The following is a 17,283-nucleotide window of genomic DNA, read 5'->3' as shown; positions in this document are numbered from 1 at the left end:
TAAATAAGCTTAATATATATATATTTGTTCAGCTCTTTGCCACTTCTACCGCGAGAATGAAAACCATTCTCAGCAATCAGGCTGTTGACATTCCAGACAATGTCTACATCCATCGGAAAAGGCACCCTAAAGCTACTGTGAAGGGACTTCAATCACATCAATGGGCTGGCGCTGCGGCTCAATAGGCTAATCCTCCACCTAGCGGCGCCGGCACACCGGGTTCTAGTCCCGATTGGGCCGCCAGATTCTGTCCCGGCTGTCCCTCTTCCAGTCCAGCTCTCTACTATGGCCAGGGAGTGCAGTGGAGGATGGCCCAAGTGCTTGGGCCCTGCACCCCATGGGAGACCAGGAGAAGCACCTGGCTCCTGCCTTCGGATCAGCGTGGTGCGCCAGCTGCAGCACGCTGGCCGCGGCAGCCATTGGAGGGTGAACCAACGGCAAAGGAAGACCTTTCTCTCTGTCTCTCTCTCTCTCATACTATCCACTCTGCCTGTCAAAAAAATTAAAAAAAAAAAAAAAAATCACATCAATGTAGAACTCAGACTCTTTTGAAGGAAAAAGAAGAGACTCCAGGTTGACAAACAGTGGGGAAAGAGAAAGGAACTGGCAGCTGTTGGCACCACCTGTAGTCATGTACAGAACATGACCAAGGGGGTCATACTGGGCTTCCGTGTGTGCTCACTTCCCCATCAACATGATTATGCAGGAGAACGGGTCCCTTGTTGAAATCCAAAATTTCCTGGGTGAAAAAGACATCCAAAGAGTTCAGATGAGGCCAGGTGTTGCTTATTCAGTATCTCAAGCCCAGAAAGATGAATCAGTCCTAGAAGGAAATGCCACTGAATTTGTTTCAAATTCAGCTGCTTTGATTCAGCAGGCAACAACAGTTAAAAACAGGGTATCAGATCTTCTGTATACTAAGATAATCGAAAATGAATCTTGATGTCAATGGAAGGGGAGAGGGAGTGGGAAAGGGGAGGGTGGTGGGTGGGAGGGACGGTATGGGGGGGAAAGCCATTGTAACCCATGAGACGTACTTTGGAAATTTATATTCATTAAATAAAAGATAAAAAAAAAAAAAAAAAAAAACAGGGTATCAGAAAATTTTTTGGAAAGTGTCTATGTCTCTGAAAAACTAGCAGTTCAGCAGGCTGATAAATAAGATCTAAAAGTTGTCCAGCAACAGAAAACAAGAACCCATATTATATCTAATGGTACTTTGACAATGCAATAGGAGATATACTGATTTGAGACTTCCAAAAAAACAAAGTACACACACACACTTCACTGAGGTTGTTGACCAATATAAAAACAAACTGAAATTTCAAATGCAGCAGTTAAAAACTTTATTTTGGCCGGCACTGTGACACAGAGGGTTAAACAGCCTCCTTTGACATCTCATATGGGCTCCTGTTTGAGTCTCAGTTGCTCCACTTCCAATCCAGCTCCCTGCTAATGCACCTGAGAAAGCAGCAGAATATGGCCCAAGTCCTTGAGCCCCTGCACCCACGTAGGGGACCTAGGGGAAGCTCCTGGTTCCTGGCTTCAGAGTGACTCAGCTCCAGCCACTGCGGCTATCTGCAGAGTGAACAGCAGATGGAGGACCTATGTCTCTGTCTCTGTCTCTCTCTCTCTGTAACTCTGCCTTCCAAACAAACAAATCTTTAAAAAATAAACATAAAAAGTATCTAAAGTTGAATCTAATACAAGGCATATAAAATGTTTATGGATAAAGCTATGAAAGATCTCTAGAAATGGACAAATATACCATATTCATGGACAGAAAGGCTCAATATCATCAAGACATCATTCTCCCCAAATTTATCTCTACATTCTAAATGATTCCAATGAAAATTCAAGAAAGATTTTTTGGGTAATTGAACAATGTGATTCTAAAAGTTTTATGGGGGGACCAGCATTTTGGTGCATCAGGTTAAACCAGTGCCTGAGACCTGGCCTACTGCTCTGCTGGTTCAAGTCCCATCTGTTCCGTTTCTGATCCAGCACCCTGCTACTATGAACAGGAAAGCAGCAGCAGATGACCCAAGTCCTTGGATCCCTGTCTTCCAAGTGGGAAACCAGGATGGTGTTGCAAGCTACTGGCTTCAGCATAGACCAAACCCAGCTGCTAAAGCCATCTAGGGAGTAAACCAGTAAGTGGAAGATCTCCATCTTTCAAATACATAAATAAATCTCTCAAAAATACAAAAATAAAAGCTTACTGAGATATTAAATAGTTAAAACATGGGGCAGCCCTTTGGCCTAGCAGTTAAGATATTTTTGGATGCCCATAGCTCACATCCCACATCCAAGTATTTGGGCTCAATATCCAACTCCAGGAAAGTGGTTAAGACACCAATTAAGACATCCAAGTCACCTATCACAGTGCCTGGGTTCAGTTCCCAGCTCTGGCTCCTGAATTCTGCCAATACAAACCCTGGGAAGCATCAGGGGACGGCTCGCAAGTAGTTGAGTCCCTGTCACCCACATGAGAGACCTGGACTGAGTTCCCAACTCCTCGCTTTGACCCAGCCCAGTTCTAGCTGTTGGGGGCATTTGGGGAGAGTGAATCTGCAGAAGGGAGCATACGGTTTCTTTTCCCCATCTTAAGAATAAATTTTAAAATAAAAGTTTATTTTGGTAAAAAAAAAATTTTTTTGAAACCTATACATAGTTTGTCTATTTTCAAAAAAAAATTTTTTTTGACAGGGAGAGTTAGACAGACAGAGAGAAAGGTCTTCCTTTTCCATTGGTTGACCCTCCAAATGGCTGCTATGGCCGGCGCACTGCACCAATACAAAACCAGGAGCCAGGTGCTTCCTCCTGGTCTTCCATGTGGGTGCAGAGCCCAAGCACTTGGGCCATCCTCCACTGCCTTCCTGGGCCACAGCAGAGAGCTGGACTGGAAGAGGAGCAACCGGGACAGAATCCGGTGCCCCAACGGGGACTAGAACCCGGGTGCTGGCACCGCAGGTGGAGGATTAGCCAAGTGAGCTGCAGCGCCAGCCTATTTTTAAAATTTTTAACTATTTTCTTTTGTACTCGAAAGACAGATCTTACATTTACTAGTTCACTCTCCAAGTGCATACAACACCTGGGGCTGGCACAGTTGAGGCCAGAACTCCAGAACTCAACCCAGGTCTCCCATATGGGTGACAGGGATCCAAACACATGAGCGACTATTTGCTGCCTCCAAGGGTACAGATGCATCATCTGGTGTAAGAAGCAGCAGCGGAGGGAGAAGCACTGTGATGCAGTGAGTAACGTCAGCATCACACATGGGTACCAGTTTGAGTCCTGGCTGCTCCACTTCCAATCCAGCTCCCTGCTAATGTGCCTGGGAAAGCAGCAGAGGATGGCCCTGCACCCACATGGGAGATGTGGAAGTAGTTCCTGGCTTCAGATCAGCCCAGCCCTAGCCATTGTGGCCACTTGGGGAATGAACTAGTGGATGGAAGATCCTTCTGCCTCTCTTTCTCTCTAAACTCTGCTTTTCAAATAAATAAATAAATCTTTAAAAAAACAAGTTAAGGGGGCCAGTGCTGTGGCATAGCGGGTAAAGCCGCTGCCTGCAGTGCCAGCATCCCATTTGGGCGCCGGTTCAAGTCCTGGCTCCTCCACTTCCGATCCAGCTCTCTGCTATGGCCTGGGAAAGCAGTAGAAGATGGCCCAAGTCCTTGGGCCCCTCACCTGTGTGGGAGACCTGGAAGAAGTTCCTGGCTCCTGGCTTTGGATCAGCGGAACTCCAGCTGTTGCAGCCAACTGGGGAGTGAACCAACAGATGGAAGACTTCTCTCTCTCTGCCTCTGCTTCTCTCTCTGTGTAACTGACTTTCAAGTAAAATAAATAAATCTTCAAATAAAAAAAAGTTAAAACTTGAATGAGACACTCCAACATACCAATGCCTGTCCCAGTTTTCCAGAACATACATTTTCCATATACTTTTTTTTTTTTTTTTTTTTTTGGACAGGCAGAGTGGACAGTGAGAGAGAGAGACAGAGACAAAGGTCTTCCTTTTTGCCATTGGTTCACCCTCCAATGGCCGCCGCGGACGCCGTGCTGCGGCCGGCGCACTGCGCTGATCCGAACCCAGGAGCCAGGTACTTCTCCTGGTCTCCCATGGGGTGCAGGGCCCAAACACTTGGGCCATTCTCCACTGCACTCCTGGGCCACAGCAGAGAGCTGGACTAGAAGAGGGGCAACCGGGACAGAATCCGGCGCCCCGACTGGGACTAGAACCCGGTGTGCCGGCGCCGCTAGGTGGAGGATTAGCCTAGTGAGCCATGGCACCGGCCCCAGAACATACATTCTCCATGAACTTCTGAAGATACCTCATAGATGCAAATTTTAATTATAATAGTTAATACTGTAGAAAAGTAAATAAAGGATGAATCTTTCAATTAATTATCCATTCAAGGAACAAATGAATTCTGACCTCTACTTGAGGCTGACACAAAAATCAGTATCCAGGGATAGTGTTGTAGCAAAGTGAATTAAGCTGCCACGTGGGCCACCTGAATTCTATTTCAGAGTGGGAGTTTGAGTGCCAGCTACTCTATCTGAACCATCACCCGACTAACACATCGGGAAGCAGAGTTTGATGGCTCAAAGTGCTTGAATTCCTGCCACCAACATGATGGCGTTCCTAGCGGATATTTTAGGCGTGAACCAGTAGATGGACAGAAGACTTAGAACGATGCACACAAGGAACATAAATAATCCAAAAACACGTTCACCTCATTTCTAATCAACAAATGCAAACTAAAAGACAGTTAGAACAATGTCACACAATAACTGAAAAAGTAAACCAAGCAAAAGGAAAGATGTATATAAATTGGTACTCATATATGCTGCTGCTAGTGGAAATATAAAATAATAATATCAAGGTGGGCATCTGGCCCAGCAGATAAGACATGTGCCTCCCTATCTGACAGAAGATCTTGTCCTTCCCCGTCTCTCTCTCTGTAACTCTGCCTTTCATATAAATTAATTAAAAAGATTTATTACTTATTTATCTGAAAGGCAGAGTTAGAGAGAGATATCTTCCATCCACTGGTTCGCTCCCAAATGGCTGGAGTTGGGCCTATCCAAAGCTAGGAGCCAAGAGCTGCTTCCAGGACTCCCATATGGTACAGGGATCCAAGTACTTGGGCTATCTTCTAGTGCTTTCCCAAGCAAATCAGCAGGGAGCTGGAGTGGTAGTGGAGCAGCTGGGACTTGAACTGGCACACAGATGGGATCCTGGTACACAAGTGGCAACTTTACCCACTATGCCACAGAGTCAGCCCAATAAACCTTTTTTAAAAAAAAAAAAAAAAACTTTACTTGCAAACCAAATATACCACCATTGTATGGAACAGTAAAAAACTAGAAAAAAAATCTGAACATCAAAAATAGAATGAACAAATTTTACTGTGTATGAACATATAATCAGATCATGTAATCATCTGGGGAAACTAACGGGTGAAACAGGAAACTAACCACAAAAAGCAAGTCATAAAACATGTAAGGTGGGGCCAGCGCTGTGGCACAGTGGGTTAAAGCCCTGGCTTGAAGTACCAGCACCCATAGGGGCACCAGTTCAAGTCCTGGCTGCTCCTCTTCCAATCCAGCTCTCTGCTATGGCCTGGGAGGGCAGTGGAAGATGGCCCAAGTCCTTGGGCCCCTGCACCCACGTGGGAGACCCAAAGGAAGCTCCTGGCTCCTGCCTTCAGATCAGCACAGCTCCAGCCATTGTGGCAATCTGAGGAGTGAACCAGCGGATGGGAAGACCTCTCTCTCTGTCTCTACCTCTCTGTAACTGTCTTTTTGTTTTTTGTAACTGTCTTTCAAATAAATAAAATAAATCCCCCCAAAAATATATAAGGTATATAAATTCTCAAACATGGAAAATTCAACAGCAACTTCTTTCAAGGAACACACATTCTTAAAATATATTAAGTACTATATAGACACACTTACTTGTTTCTTTTTCAGTTTAAGGATCTGCTGTTCTACTTTTGCGATTTCTCTATCTACACGGTCCATACTCTGTATTAACTCTTCTTTTGAAAGCTTTGAAGGTGAAGCATTTTGATCATCTCCACAGGGCTGCCCAGAGATCGGAGAGGATGGAGCATCATGTTTGCCGCCAAATGCTGGATCCTTTAGAGAAGGAAATCAAGAACAATTTATTTCTCATTAATAGTCCACATTACCATGTATTAGTTAACATGGTCTTAACTGCGAAAGTAAAATTAAAAACAGAGTGAGGACTAATGTTCTGGTACCACAGGTGAAGCCACAGCCTGTGATGCAGGAATCCAATATGAGCACCACTTCAAGTCCCAACTACTCCATTTCTATTCCAGCTCCCTGCTAATGCACTTGATAAAGCAGCACAGGATGGCCCAAGAGCAGGGGCCCCTGAACTAACACAGGGGACCTAGATGAAATTCCAGGCTCTAAGTTTCAGACTAGCCCAGACCCAACCACTGCCATCATTTGGGGAGTGAATCAGTGAATGCAGTATGTCTCCCATGTCCCTATCCTATTACTCTGCCTTTCAAATAAATAAACTTTTAAAAAATAAGTAGACAAATTATTTCTCTAACGGTAGTTTAACAATTTTTATATTCTCTCACTTTCTCTCTCTCTCTCTCACACACACACACTTCACAAATCCCATGGATATTTATACCATGTTTATAGTTTAGATGTATCATTCACTATTTTGAAAACTCTAAAGGTTATAGAGAGGGGCCGGTACTGTGGCTTAGTGGGTAAAGCTGCCACCTGCAGTGCTGCCATCCCATATAGGGGTTCGAGTCCCAGTCACTTCATTTCCAACCCAACTCCCTGCTATGGCTTGAAAAAGCAGTACAAGATAGCCCAAGTCCGGGCCGGCGCCATGGCTCACTAGGCTAATCCTCTGCCTGCAGCGCTGGCACCCCGGGGTTCTAGTCCCAGTCAGGGCGCCAGGTTCTAGTCCCAGTTGCTCCTGTTACAGTCCAGCTCTCTGTTGTGGCCCAGGAAGACAGTGGAGGATGGCCCAAGTGCTTGGGCCCTGCATCCATGTGGGAGACTAGGAAGAAGCACCTGGTTCTTGGCTTCGGATCCGGCCATAGCGGCCATCTGGGGAGTGAACCAACAGAAGGAAGACAGACGGAAGGACGGACGGACGGACCAACCTCCCTCCTCCCTCCCTCCCGCTCTCTCTGTCACCTTGATAAAACTTGTGTCCGGCCAACTTACCATCACATGGCTAAAAGTTTCTAACAAAAAGCCTCAAGCTTTCTAAAAACCAAAATGGAGGTAAAGAAGTCAAAGAGCTGGCTTAAAAACATTTGTCACAATGGTCTCTGGGCTTACCCTCACAAAAGGCAACTACGCCTTTCTATATTACAACACACATAATCTCTTTACAAAAAAAAAAAAAAAAAAAAGGCATCCTGGGAGCAATGTTGGTTGCCCTGGCAATTGGAACACAAGTGTCTCAATATTGGAGTGCCTGGGTTCAGGTCCTAGTTCTGCTTCCAACTGCAGCTTCTTGCTGATACACGACCTGGGAGGCAGCAGAGGATGGCTCAGGTGGCTGGGTCCCTGTCACTCGTGTGGGAGACCTGGACTGAGCTCCTATCTCCCAGTTTTGGCCTGATACAGTTCTGGCTATTATGAGCATTTGGACAACAAAGTGGATCAGAGCTCTGTCTATCTCTGCCTTTCTCCCCTCAGACAAAGAGTAAATGAACTATTTATATGCATGTATGTAAGGTTTTTTAAAAAAATGATCCCAACCCATCTCAAATCAGCAGAGAACTACAATTAAAACTCGATTACTTTGGCCGGCGCCGCGGCTCGCTAGGCTAATCCTCCGCCTGCGGCGCCGGCACACCGGGTTCTAGTCCTGGTCGGGGCGCCGGATTCTGTCCCGGTTGCCCCTCTTCCAGGCCAGCTCTCTGCTGTGGCCAGGGAGTGCAGTGGAGGATGGCCCAAGTGCTTGGGCCCTGCACCCCATGGGAGACCAGGATAAGTACCTGGCTCCTGCCTTCGGATCAGCGCAGTGTGCCGGCCGCAGCGCCACATCCGCGGCAGCCATTGGAGGGTGAACCGACCAGCAAAGGAAGACCTTTGTCTCTGTCTCTCTCTCTCACTGTCCACTCTGCCTGTCAAAAAATAAAAAACTCCACTACTGGCTGGCACCGCAGCTCACTTGGGTAATCCTCCACCTGCAGCCCCAGCACACCGGGTTCTAGTCCCAGTCGGGGTGCCGTATTCTGTCCCGGTTGCTTCTCATCCAGTCCAGCTCTCTGCTGTGGCCCAGGAAGACAGTGGAGAATGGCCCAAGTGCTTGGGCCTTGCAGCCGCATGGGAGACCAGGAGGAAGCACCTGGCTCCTGGCTTCAGATCAGCACAGTGCGCCAGCCGGGGCGGCCATTTGGGGGGTGAACCAACGGAAGGAAGACCTTTCTCTCTGTCCCTCTCTCTCACTGTCTAACTCTGCCTGTCAAAAATTAAAAAAAAATTAATTAATTTAAAAAACTCTACTACTTTGGGCCAGCCTTTTGGCATAGCAGGTGTGTTGGTTCAAATCCCAGCTTCTCCACTTCCAATCCAGCTCCCTGCCAAAGTCTCTGGGAAAGCAGCAGAAGATGGCCCAAGTGCTTAGTCCCCTGTACCCACGTGGGAGACCAGGAAGATGCACCTGACTCCTGACCTCAGCCTGGCAGAGCCCTGACCATTGCAGTCACTTCAGGAATGAACTAGCAGATGAAGATATCTCTTTCTCTGTAACTCTTTCAAATAAATAAATCTTTAAAAGAAAAAAAAAGAAAACTCCACTACCCAAAATCTATCACCTCCTCAACACAACACACACACAAACACACACACACACAATTAGTTTCCAGTTTGAGGTGAAGACATAAGCAATATTATAAAACAGGGGAATTTTAGGGTAAGGCACTAGTTTTCTTTAGGCTATGAAAATCCTAGATGAGGATAGTTCCTAAGATTACAGATTCCTAAAATGTACTAAATAAGAAGTAACTGAAAAATGAGTAATTCAAATCAAGCATGCATATAGGAAATACCTGAAGAGTTGCTTCAAAACACCTTGGTACAGAGATTACAGCTAAAACATGTGTATTGCTGAAAAGCCTCATATTCTGTAACAGTATGTACTAAATACATGTAAGAGTATTTCTGGGGAAAGTAGGATAATTGCTATACCCTAGCCTATTCAACTCTTAGACAGAAAGCATTAAGAAAAGCAGTAATAATTCTAATAGATCTAATAACACAGTTAAAGTTCCAGAATCATTTGTATTCAGCATACATTGGCAGCATTAAATCATGTAGTTCATCATTTCTCTAAAAACCCTTGAGGTCAATGGCTTTCAAAACAAACAGTACATTTCTTCCAAATAAAAAATTAGGGTAGGAATCATGACCAACTTTCACAAACAAGAAATACAAGAGAAAATGTTCCTTTTTTTTTTAAGTTTTTAAGCTTTTTATTTAGTGAGAGAAATGCATAGGGGAGTGAGGGCTTTAAGAGAGCAGGAGTCCAGATATTAAGTTGAAGTCCACACTGAGCAGAGGGCAGGCCGGGAGCCACATGCAGTGAGCATTTGGTTATGAGCAGCCACATGCAGCTTAGCATGAGCAGTGAAGCGTAGGTGAACAGAGACCTGGTGGCCCAAGGCCACTTGCACCAAAGGCTCCGGCAACAAGGGGATCCAGGGCATCGAGGGAGGATAAGGGTGCGCCCACCGTGTTCCAGGTCTTTTATCCACTTCCAAAGGGGAGTGGTCATGTAGCCTGATTGTTGAAAAGACACTGCTGCCCACCTGCCAATCAAATCTCCACTAATTAGTACTATAAAAAGTACAGCAGTTCTTGAATTCACTAAACCAGCTACTACACACACTAAACGAAGACTCAATGCAGTACATGAAAATGTTCTTAAGGTCTTCACATATTCTAATGACTGTAATCATTCTTTAATTGTAAGAGAGGTTGACCCTGAGAACCTTGAAACATTAATGTGCAAGACAAAATCTTTGTGCTCTATCATGATGACCATGTTTTATTAGTTATCACTCTCCTACTATGCACACTTGAGCTTATGATACAGAAACACGGATAGTAACAAAACACTGGATTTTGATCTAGCAAACTTCGAAAGTGCTCCCCAAGTGATGATGACACATGTCCTAAGAACTATTATAGGTTAGTATTTTCCACTGACTTCCCTTCTGATTAAATATTTAACAAAAATCAAATTCCTAAAGTGTCCATTTACAAGACAGGGAACCAGACAGAGTGGTGACCAAAACAGCCATACGATCCGCACCTATATGGTGCTTACACCCTTGTACAGGAACATCCAGGAAGCTATTTTGAAGAAAAGAATTAGATTCTCACCTCACAACGTATTTCAAAATAAAAGCCAAGTAACGGCAAATATTTATGGAAGGCTAATTATTAGCAAACCAAACAAGCATGGGCTCAAGAAGGCCAATAGCAAAAAACACTGTTTTAAAGAAATAGAAATTGATGGAGCAAAATAAAAAACATAATTTTCCATTTATCAAAATAGTAAAAACAATTTTGAAAGGCAAATGATGAAATGAAAAAATCATTTGCAAAATATGAATATATAAAATAAACAGAATATAAAATAAACAGAAAAATAGACAGCAAATATGAAAAACAATTCACAAACTAGGAAAGATGAATAACCAGTGAACAAAGAAAGTTCAATTTCACTAATAAATCCATCTTAAAAAAATCATGTTTTCTTTTAAACGATAAATATAAGGTGGTGTCAGCAAGGATACAAAAATGGGCACTAGGGGACAATGTTGTGATGCAGCAGGTTAAGCCACCACCAGACCTGAAATCCCAACTGCTCCCCTTTGGATTCAGCTCTCTGCTAATGCACTTGGGCAAATTGCAGTACTTGGCCCCTGCAAACTATGTGCACAACCAGGATGGGGTTCCAGGTTCCTGGTTTTAGCCTGTCTCAGCCCCAGCTGTTGTAGCCATTTGCAGAATGAACCAGCAAAGAGAAGATGCCTCTCCTTCTCTCTTTCAGCCTCTCAAATAAATCATCAATAAAAAAAAGGGAAGGAGGGAGGGAGGTGGTGTTATGCTGCAGCAGGTTAAGCTGTTGCTTGGGATGCCCATATACTATACCGAAGTGCCTGGTTTGAGTCTCAGTTTCTCAAAGCTATTTTTGTTTTTTAAGATTTATTTATTTATTTGAAAGGCAGAGTTACAGAGAGGCAGAGGCAGAGAGAAAGAGAGAGTATCCCCAACTGGCCGCAATGGCCAGGGCTGGGCTAGGCTGAAGCCAGGAGCCTGGAGCTGTTTCTGGGTCTCCCACATGGGTGCAGGGGCCCAAGGACTTGGTCCATCTTCCACTGCCTTCCCAGACCACAGCTGAGAGCAGAATCGAAAGTGGAACATCCAGGATTTGAACCAGCACCCATATCAGATGCTGGCACCACAGGCAGCGTCTTCACCAGCTACACAACAACACCAGACCCTCTCACTGCTATTGATCCAGCTTCCTGCTAATGCTCCTGGAAGGCAGCATATGATGGCCTAAGTACTTAAGTTCCTGCTACCCACAGAGGAGACCTGGATGATGCAGTTCCTGGCTCCTGGCTTTGGCCTGGCCTAACCCTGTCTATTGCAGACATCAAGGGAGTGAAAAAGCAGATGGACACACACACTCACACTCTCTCTCTCTCTCTCTCTCTCTCTCTCTCCCCCTCTCTCTCTAACTCTGCCTTTCAAATGAATAAAAACTTTAAAAAGAACAAAATATATGAAATTAGAATTAAAAACCCTAAATATGAAGTTATTATTCAGATACTCATATAACTATAGTTAGTAATGTGTTATGTATTTGAAAACAGTTATTAAAGTAATTTTAAATGTTCTCAACACAAAAAAATGCAAGGTAATGGATACATTAATTAGGCTGATATAACAATTTTCCAGTGTTTGCAGGTAGCAAAATGTCACCTTGTGTACCATAAATCTATATAAATTTTATCCCTCAATTATAGCTTTGTAAAACTCAGTGGGGGATAATCTTCAAGTTATAAAATTGTAAATAATTTTGGCTCCTATTATTTCCCAAATTTTCTATAAAATGTATTACTTATATAAATTAAGAATACATTTACTTTTGAAAAAACTTATTTTATGACACAATTAAACCTTACCTAAAAAATGTGATTTCTGCTTTATAGCAGGTTTAATAACTTATTTTTGAATTTAACAGACTCATTTAAATTTAACAAAACTGGTGACTTTGAATAAGTACCTGTGCCCATATTTTATATCACAGCAAGCCCACATAAAATGCTTGGAAATTATCAGAGAGAAAGTTTTCCTTATCACAGTCCTAAGACTGTTCCCACTTAACAAAATGTCAAAAACACGGACTATAAGTTTGGAGCACTGCATCTGTGATTTTTGCATTTGTTCAACAAAATTTTTACTTCCCATAGTACTAACTATTAGAGACTCATGTAACTGGACTTTATTTTAGGCACTGTGCCTGAAAACGGCTAAATAAACGCTACAGAGCTACAGCTCCACAGAGTAAGAGAACAAATATTTACCTTCTTAGCATCTGCAGAAGACCTCAATCCTTCTGGCAGCGTGTGCACTAAAGGTAAAACCGCAGCACTGACTCGCTGAAAATGGGAATCAGAAACCTGCTCCAGACGCGGTCGCTTGGATTCCAGTGAATCATGTTCCACTGGGGATGGGCCTGGATGAAACTGTTCATATCCAGTTCGCCTTTCTTGAGGCCTAATACATACAAAGAAAATAAACACTTCAACATGTTTAACTGGTGTACAACTTCCTGCTAACATCCCTGGTTAGACCCTCAAGTAAACAGCATGCTTATTTTCAAGGAACCTTTGTCCCCTGACTCCCACCCCAGAATATAAACTTAGAAACAATTAAATAGAAAAAGGTTCTTGGAGAAGTTGTATAACTTAAATAAAAGAATCTAGAATACAAAGATATAACATGAGATTTCTCCTAGCAAAAAATTTTAAGTGGCTTAAGAACATTCATAAAACAGAACTTTTAAACTTGTGATGGCGTCAGTGCTATGCCACTGAAGATTAAGTCTCAGGGCCGACACTGTGGCATAGCAGGTGAGGCCACCACCTGCATTGCCAGCATCCCATGTGGCCACTGGTTCGAGTCCTGGCTGCTCCACTTCCAATTCGGCTCTCTCAATTGGGCAGTAGTTGGCCCAAGTCCTTGGGCCCCTGCACCCACATAGGAGACCTGGAGGAGGTTCCTGGCTCCAGATCGGTGCAGCTCCGGCCACTGTGGCCAACTGGAGAGTGAACTAGCAATGGAAGACCTCTCTCTCTGCCTCTCCTCCTCTGTGTAACTCTTTCAAATAAATAAATAAATAATTTTTAAAAAAGGTGGCCCAAGTAATTGGGCCCCCACATCCTTGTGGGAGATGCAGAAGAAGCTCCTGGCTCCGGCCTGGCCCATCCTGGGCCAATGCGGTCATTTGCAGAGTGAGCCAGCAAATAGAAGAACTCTCTCTCTCTCCCTCTCTAACTCGACTTTTCAAATAAAACAAATCTTTAAAAGAATGTTATTAGCATCACTATTCATAATAATCAAAAGAGAAATAACTTCAATGCCCATCAACTGATGGAAATATAAACACAATGTAGTATATAGCGGCCAGTGTTGTGGCATAACAAGTTAAGCCAAGGCCTGAAATGCCAGCATCCCATTTGGGTGCTTGTTCAAATGCTGACTGCTCCACTTCCCATCCAGCTCCCTGCTAACAAGCTTGGAAAAGCAGCAGCAGATGGTCCAAGTGCTTGGGCCCCTTCACCCACGTAGGTGACCCAGAAGCTCCTGGCTCCTGGCTTCAGCCTGGCCCAGCCCCAGCCATAGGGAATGAACCAGTAGATGAACAATCTCTGTCTCTTGTCTCTCCCTCCTTCTCTTTCTATAACTCTGCTTTTTAAATTAAAAAAAAAGTTAAAAAAAAAAATAAAATAAAAAGCCTAACGCCAAAATTTCATACTATGCAATCTTCATAGGCTTTTAAAATTGAAACACTTCATTGACTTTCATTATCTCTCAGCACCATTTATAAACATCTTTAAACAAATTAAAATTGGCCGGCGCCGCGGCTCACTAGGCTAATCCTCCACCTTGCGGCGCCGGCACACCGGGCTCTAGTCCCGGTCCGGGCACCGGATTCTGTCCCGGTTGCCCCTCTTCCAGTCCAGCTCTCTGCTGTGGCCAGGGAGTGCAGTGGAGGATGGCCCAAGTGCTTGGGCCCTGCACCCCATGGGAGACCAGGAGAAGCACCTGGCTCCTGCCATCGGATCAGCGCGGTGCGCGCCGGCCGAGGCGGCCATTGGAGGGTGAACCAACGGCAAAGGAAGACGTTCCTCTCTGTCTCTCTCTCTCTCACTGTCCACTCTGCCTGTCAAAAAAAAAAAAAAAAAATTAAACAAATTAAAATTATAAAATGATTGACCAATACACCTATAGCTTATTTGTTTAAAGAAAGAGTAATTCCCACTTTGCTAGTGTATATCAGTTTATAGCTATTTAAAATACTGGGCTGGTGCCGCGGCTCACTAGGCTAATCCTCCGCCTTGCGATGCTGGCACATCGGGTTCTAGTCCCGGTCAGGGTGCCAGATTCTGTCCCAGTTGCCCCTCTTCCAGGCCAGCTCTCTGTTGTGGCCAGGGAGTGCAGTGGAGGATGGCCCAAGTGCTTGGGCCCTGCACCCCATGGGAGACCAGGATAAGTACCTGGCTCCTGCCATCAGATTAGCGCGGTGCGCCAGCCGCAGCGTGCCGGCCGGACCGGCCATTGGAGGGTGAACCAACAGCAAAGGAAGACCTTTCTGTCTCTCTCACTGTCCACTTTGCCTGTCAAAAAAAAAAAAAAATACTGGTCCAGAAGTGGGCATTTTGTCTAGCAGTTTAGGCACCGGCTAGAAAATCCACATCCTACTCATGGAAGGGCAGGAGGACAGCAGCAAGTAAGAAACCAGGATAGCACAATGGGAATTTCCAAACAAACCTCTCACCACTACCCCTCATTTAATTTTCTTCTCCAGTAAGGAGAATTCATGAGAAGTCCTAGGATTTTATCAATTTCATTTTTTTCCTTTTTCAACACTGACTCTTAGGGAACCGAAGTAAGAAACAGGAGGTTAATTCATTCAAGATTCTTCTAATTCCTTCTTTGAATCCTGCTTTTCCAAGATTATAGTAGTTTACAATAATTGCATGTCTTTCCTTATTTATAAAGTACATTTTGCTGGTGCTATGGCATAGTAGGTTAAGTCCACCTGCAGCACCATCATCCCATATGGGCACCGGTTCAATTCCTGGCTGCTCTACTTCTGATCCAGCTTCCTGCTGATCGCCTGGGATGGCCCAAGTGCCTGGACCCCTATACCCATGTGGGAGATCTGAAGAAACTTCCGAATCCTGGCTTTGGATCATCCCAACTCCAGCCATTGCAGCCATTTGGAGAGTGAACCAGTGGATCGAAGACCTCTCTTTATGTCTCTAACTCTGCCTCTCAAATAAATAAATCTTGAAAAAATAAATAAATAAAGGGTACATTGTTCGCCACTTTCTAATTTTTTTTAAAGATTTATTTATTGATTTGAAAAGCAGAGTTAAAGAGAGGCAGAGAGGTCTTCCATCCACTGGTCAACTCCTCAAATGGCCCTAACAGCAGGAGCTGAGCCAATACCAAGCCAAGAGCTTCTTCTGGGTCTCCGACATAGGTGCAGTAACTTGTGCCATCTTCCTCTGCTTTCCCAGGCCATAGCAGAGAGCTGGATTGGAAGTGGAGTAGCCAGGATTCAAACCGTGTCCATAGAAGACGCCGTCACCACTAAGCCACAATACCGGCCCCTTATTTTTAGCCATTTCTTAACAAAAGTTTTATATATGTGCTACCTATCAGAGGGAAAAATGATCTGAATTCTCTCCACAAACCTCACCAAAAATGTATTATATAACGATTTTAAATGTAGTCAAATAAATTCAAATCATCATCTTAAAATCTAAACAATAAGCACATTTTAAATAGGAAATCAGAATCCTATATAATTTCTAAAAAAAAGCTAGAATGTGCATTTAATAAAAGCAGTTATTATATTTCAAAATACTTCAGAATTCAAACAAAAAACTGGAAATGAAAGAAATAACAGATAATTCAGAAATAAAAGAATCAAAGTATTACTGAACAATTACATGCCAAGAAACTGATAACCTAAAAGCCAAGTGAGAAGAAACAGAAAACCTTAACAGACCAATAACAAATAAAGAGACTGAAGAAGGAATTCAAAATCTCTCAAGTCCAGCTAGAGTCTACCAAACTTTCAAAGAAGAATTAATATCAACTCTTCTTAAATTCCTCCCAAAAATGGAGCTGGAAGAAATACTTTCAAACATTTTATAAGGCCAGCATCATTTTGATACCTAAGCCAAAGAAATCACAAGAAAAGAAACCTACAGCCAATCTCTCTGATGAGCATCAACACAAAAACCCTCAATAAGATATTAACAAGCTGAATACAATATCACATCGAAAGTTAATACATCATGACTAAGATTTAACCGTGGTCTAACATCCACAAACTAATCAATGTGATACAGAACATGTAGACAAAAGCCACATGTACATGCCAATGGATGCATCATCAATCTCCTTTCTGAATAAAGACTCAACAGTTAAAGTATAGAAGGACAGGTCCCCAAACTAGGACAGAAGTTTAGTGTGACTGTTAAGCTGCAGCTTTATCAATGTCTGGGTTTCAGCCCCAGATCTGCTCCTAATTCCAGCTTCCTAGTAATCTACACTCGGGGAGGCAGCAGACAATGGCTCAAGTACTTGAGTCCTTGCCACCCACGTGGGAGACCTAGATTGAATTACAGACTCCTAGCAGGCATTTGGGAGAGCGAACCAGCAGATGAGAACATTTCTTTCTCTCTCACTCTGCTTCTCAATAAAATGAATAATAGGCCGGTGCTGCGGCTCACTAGGCTAATCCTCCGCCTTGCGGCACTGGCACACCGGGCTCTAGTCCCGGTCGGGGCAACGGATTCTGTCCCGGTTGCCCCTCTTCCAGGCCAGCTCTCTGCTGTGGCCAGGGAGTGCAGTGGAGGATGGCCCAAGTGCTTGGGCCCTGCACCCCATGGGAGACCAGGATAAGTACCTGGCTCCTGCCATCGGATCAGCGCAGTGCGCCGG

At 44.1% G+C, this 17,283-nt stretch overlaps 1 protein-coding gene across 48 annotated transcripts in view; it reads right to left on the bottom strand.

Moving 5' to 3' along the window:
• The window catches only part of NCOR1 (nuclear receptor corepressor 1), a 168,722-nt gene that overhangs the window by 113,508 nt on the left and 37,931 nt on the right, over nt 1–17,283 (bottom strand). For 30 of the 48 annotated variants that reach the window (XM_070061422.1, XM_070061423.1, XM_070061441.1 and 27 more), the window contains exon 1: nt 3,691–3,912. In XM_070061422.1, the coding sequence (XP_069917523.1) occupies nt 3,691–3,897 (207 nt within the window). In that variant the 5' untranslated portion in view covers nt 3,898–3,912. Of the gene's footprint in view, nt 1–3,690; nt 3,913–5,961; nt 6,145–12,623; nt 12,817–17,283 lie in introns of those variants that run through there. The other 18 variants (XM_051824416.2, XM_070061434.1, XM_070061440.1 and 15 more) reach the window with 1 other exon arrangement.

This window comes from Oryctolagus cuniculus, chromosome 17 (genome assembly GCF_964237555.1).
Source record: "Oryctolagus cuniculus chromosome 17, mOryCun1.1, whole genome shotgun sequence".
In the NCBI taxonomy this organism is placed as follows: domain Eukaryota; kingdom Metazoa; phylum Chordata; class Mammalia; order Lagomorpha; family Leporidae; genus Oryctolagus; species Oryctolagus cuniculus.
The sequence above is the reverse complement of the archived record's forward strand: the minus strand, read 5'-3'. Positions and strand labels throughout refer to the sequence as shown.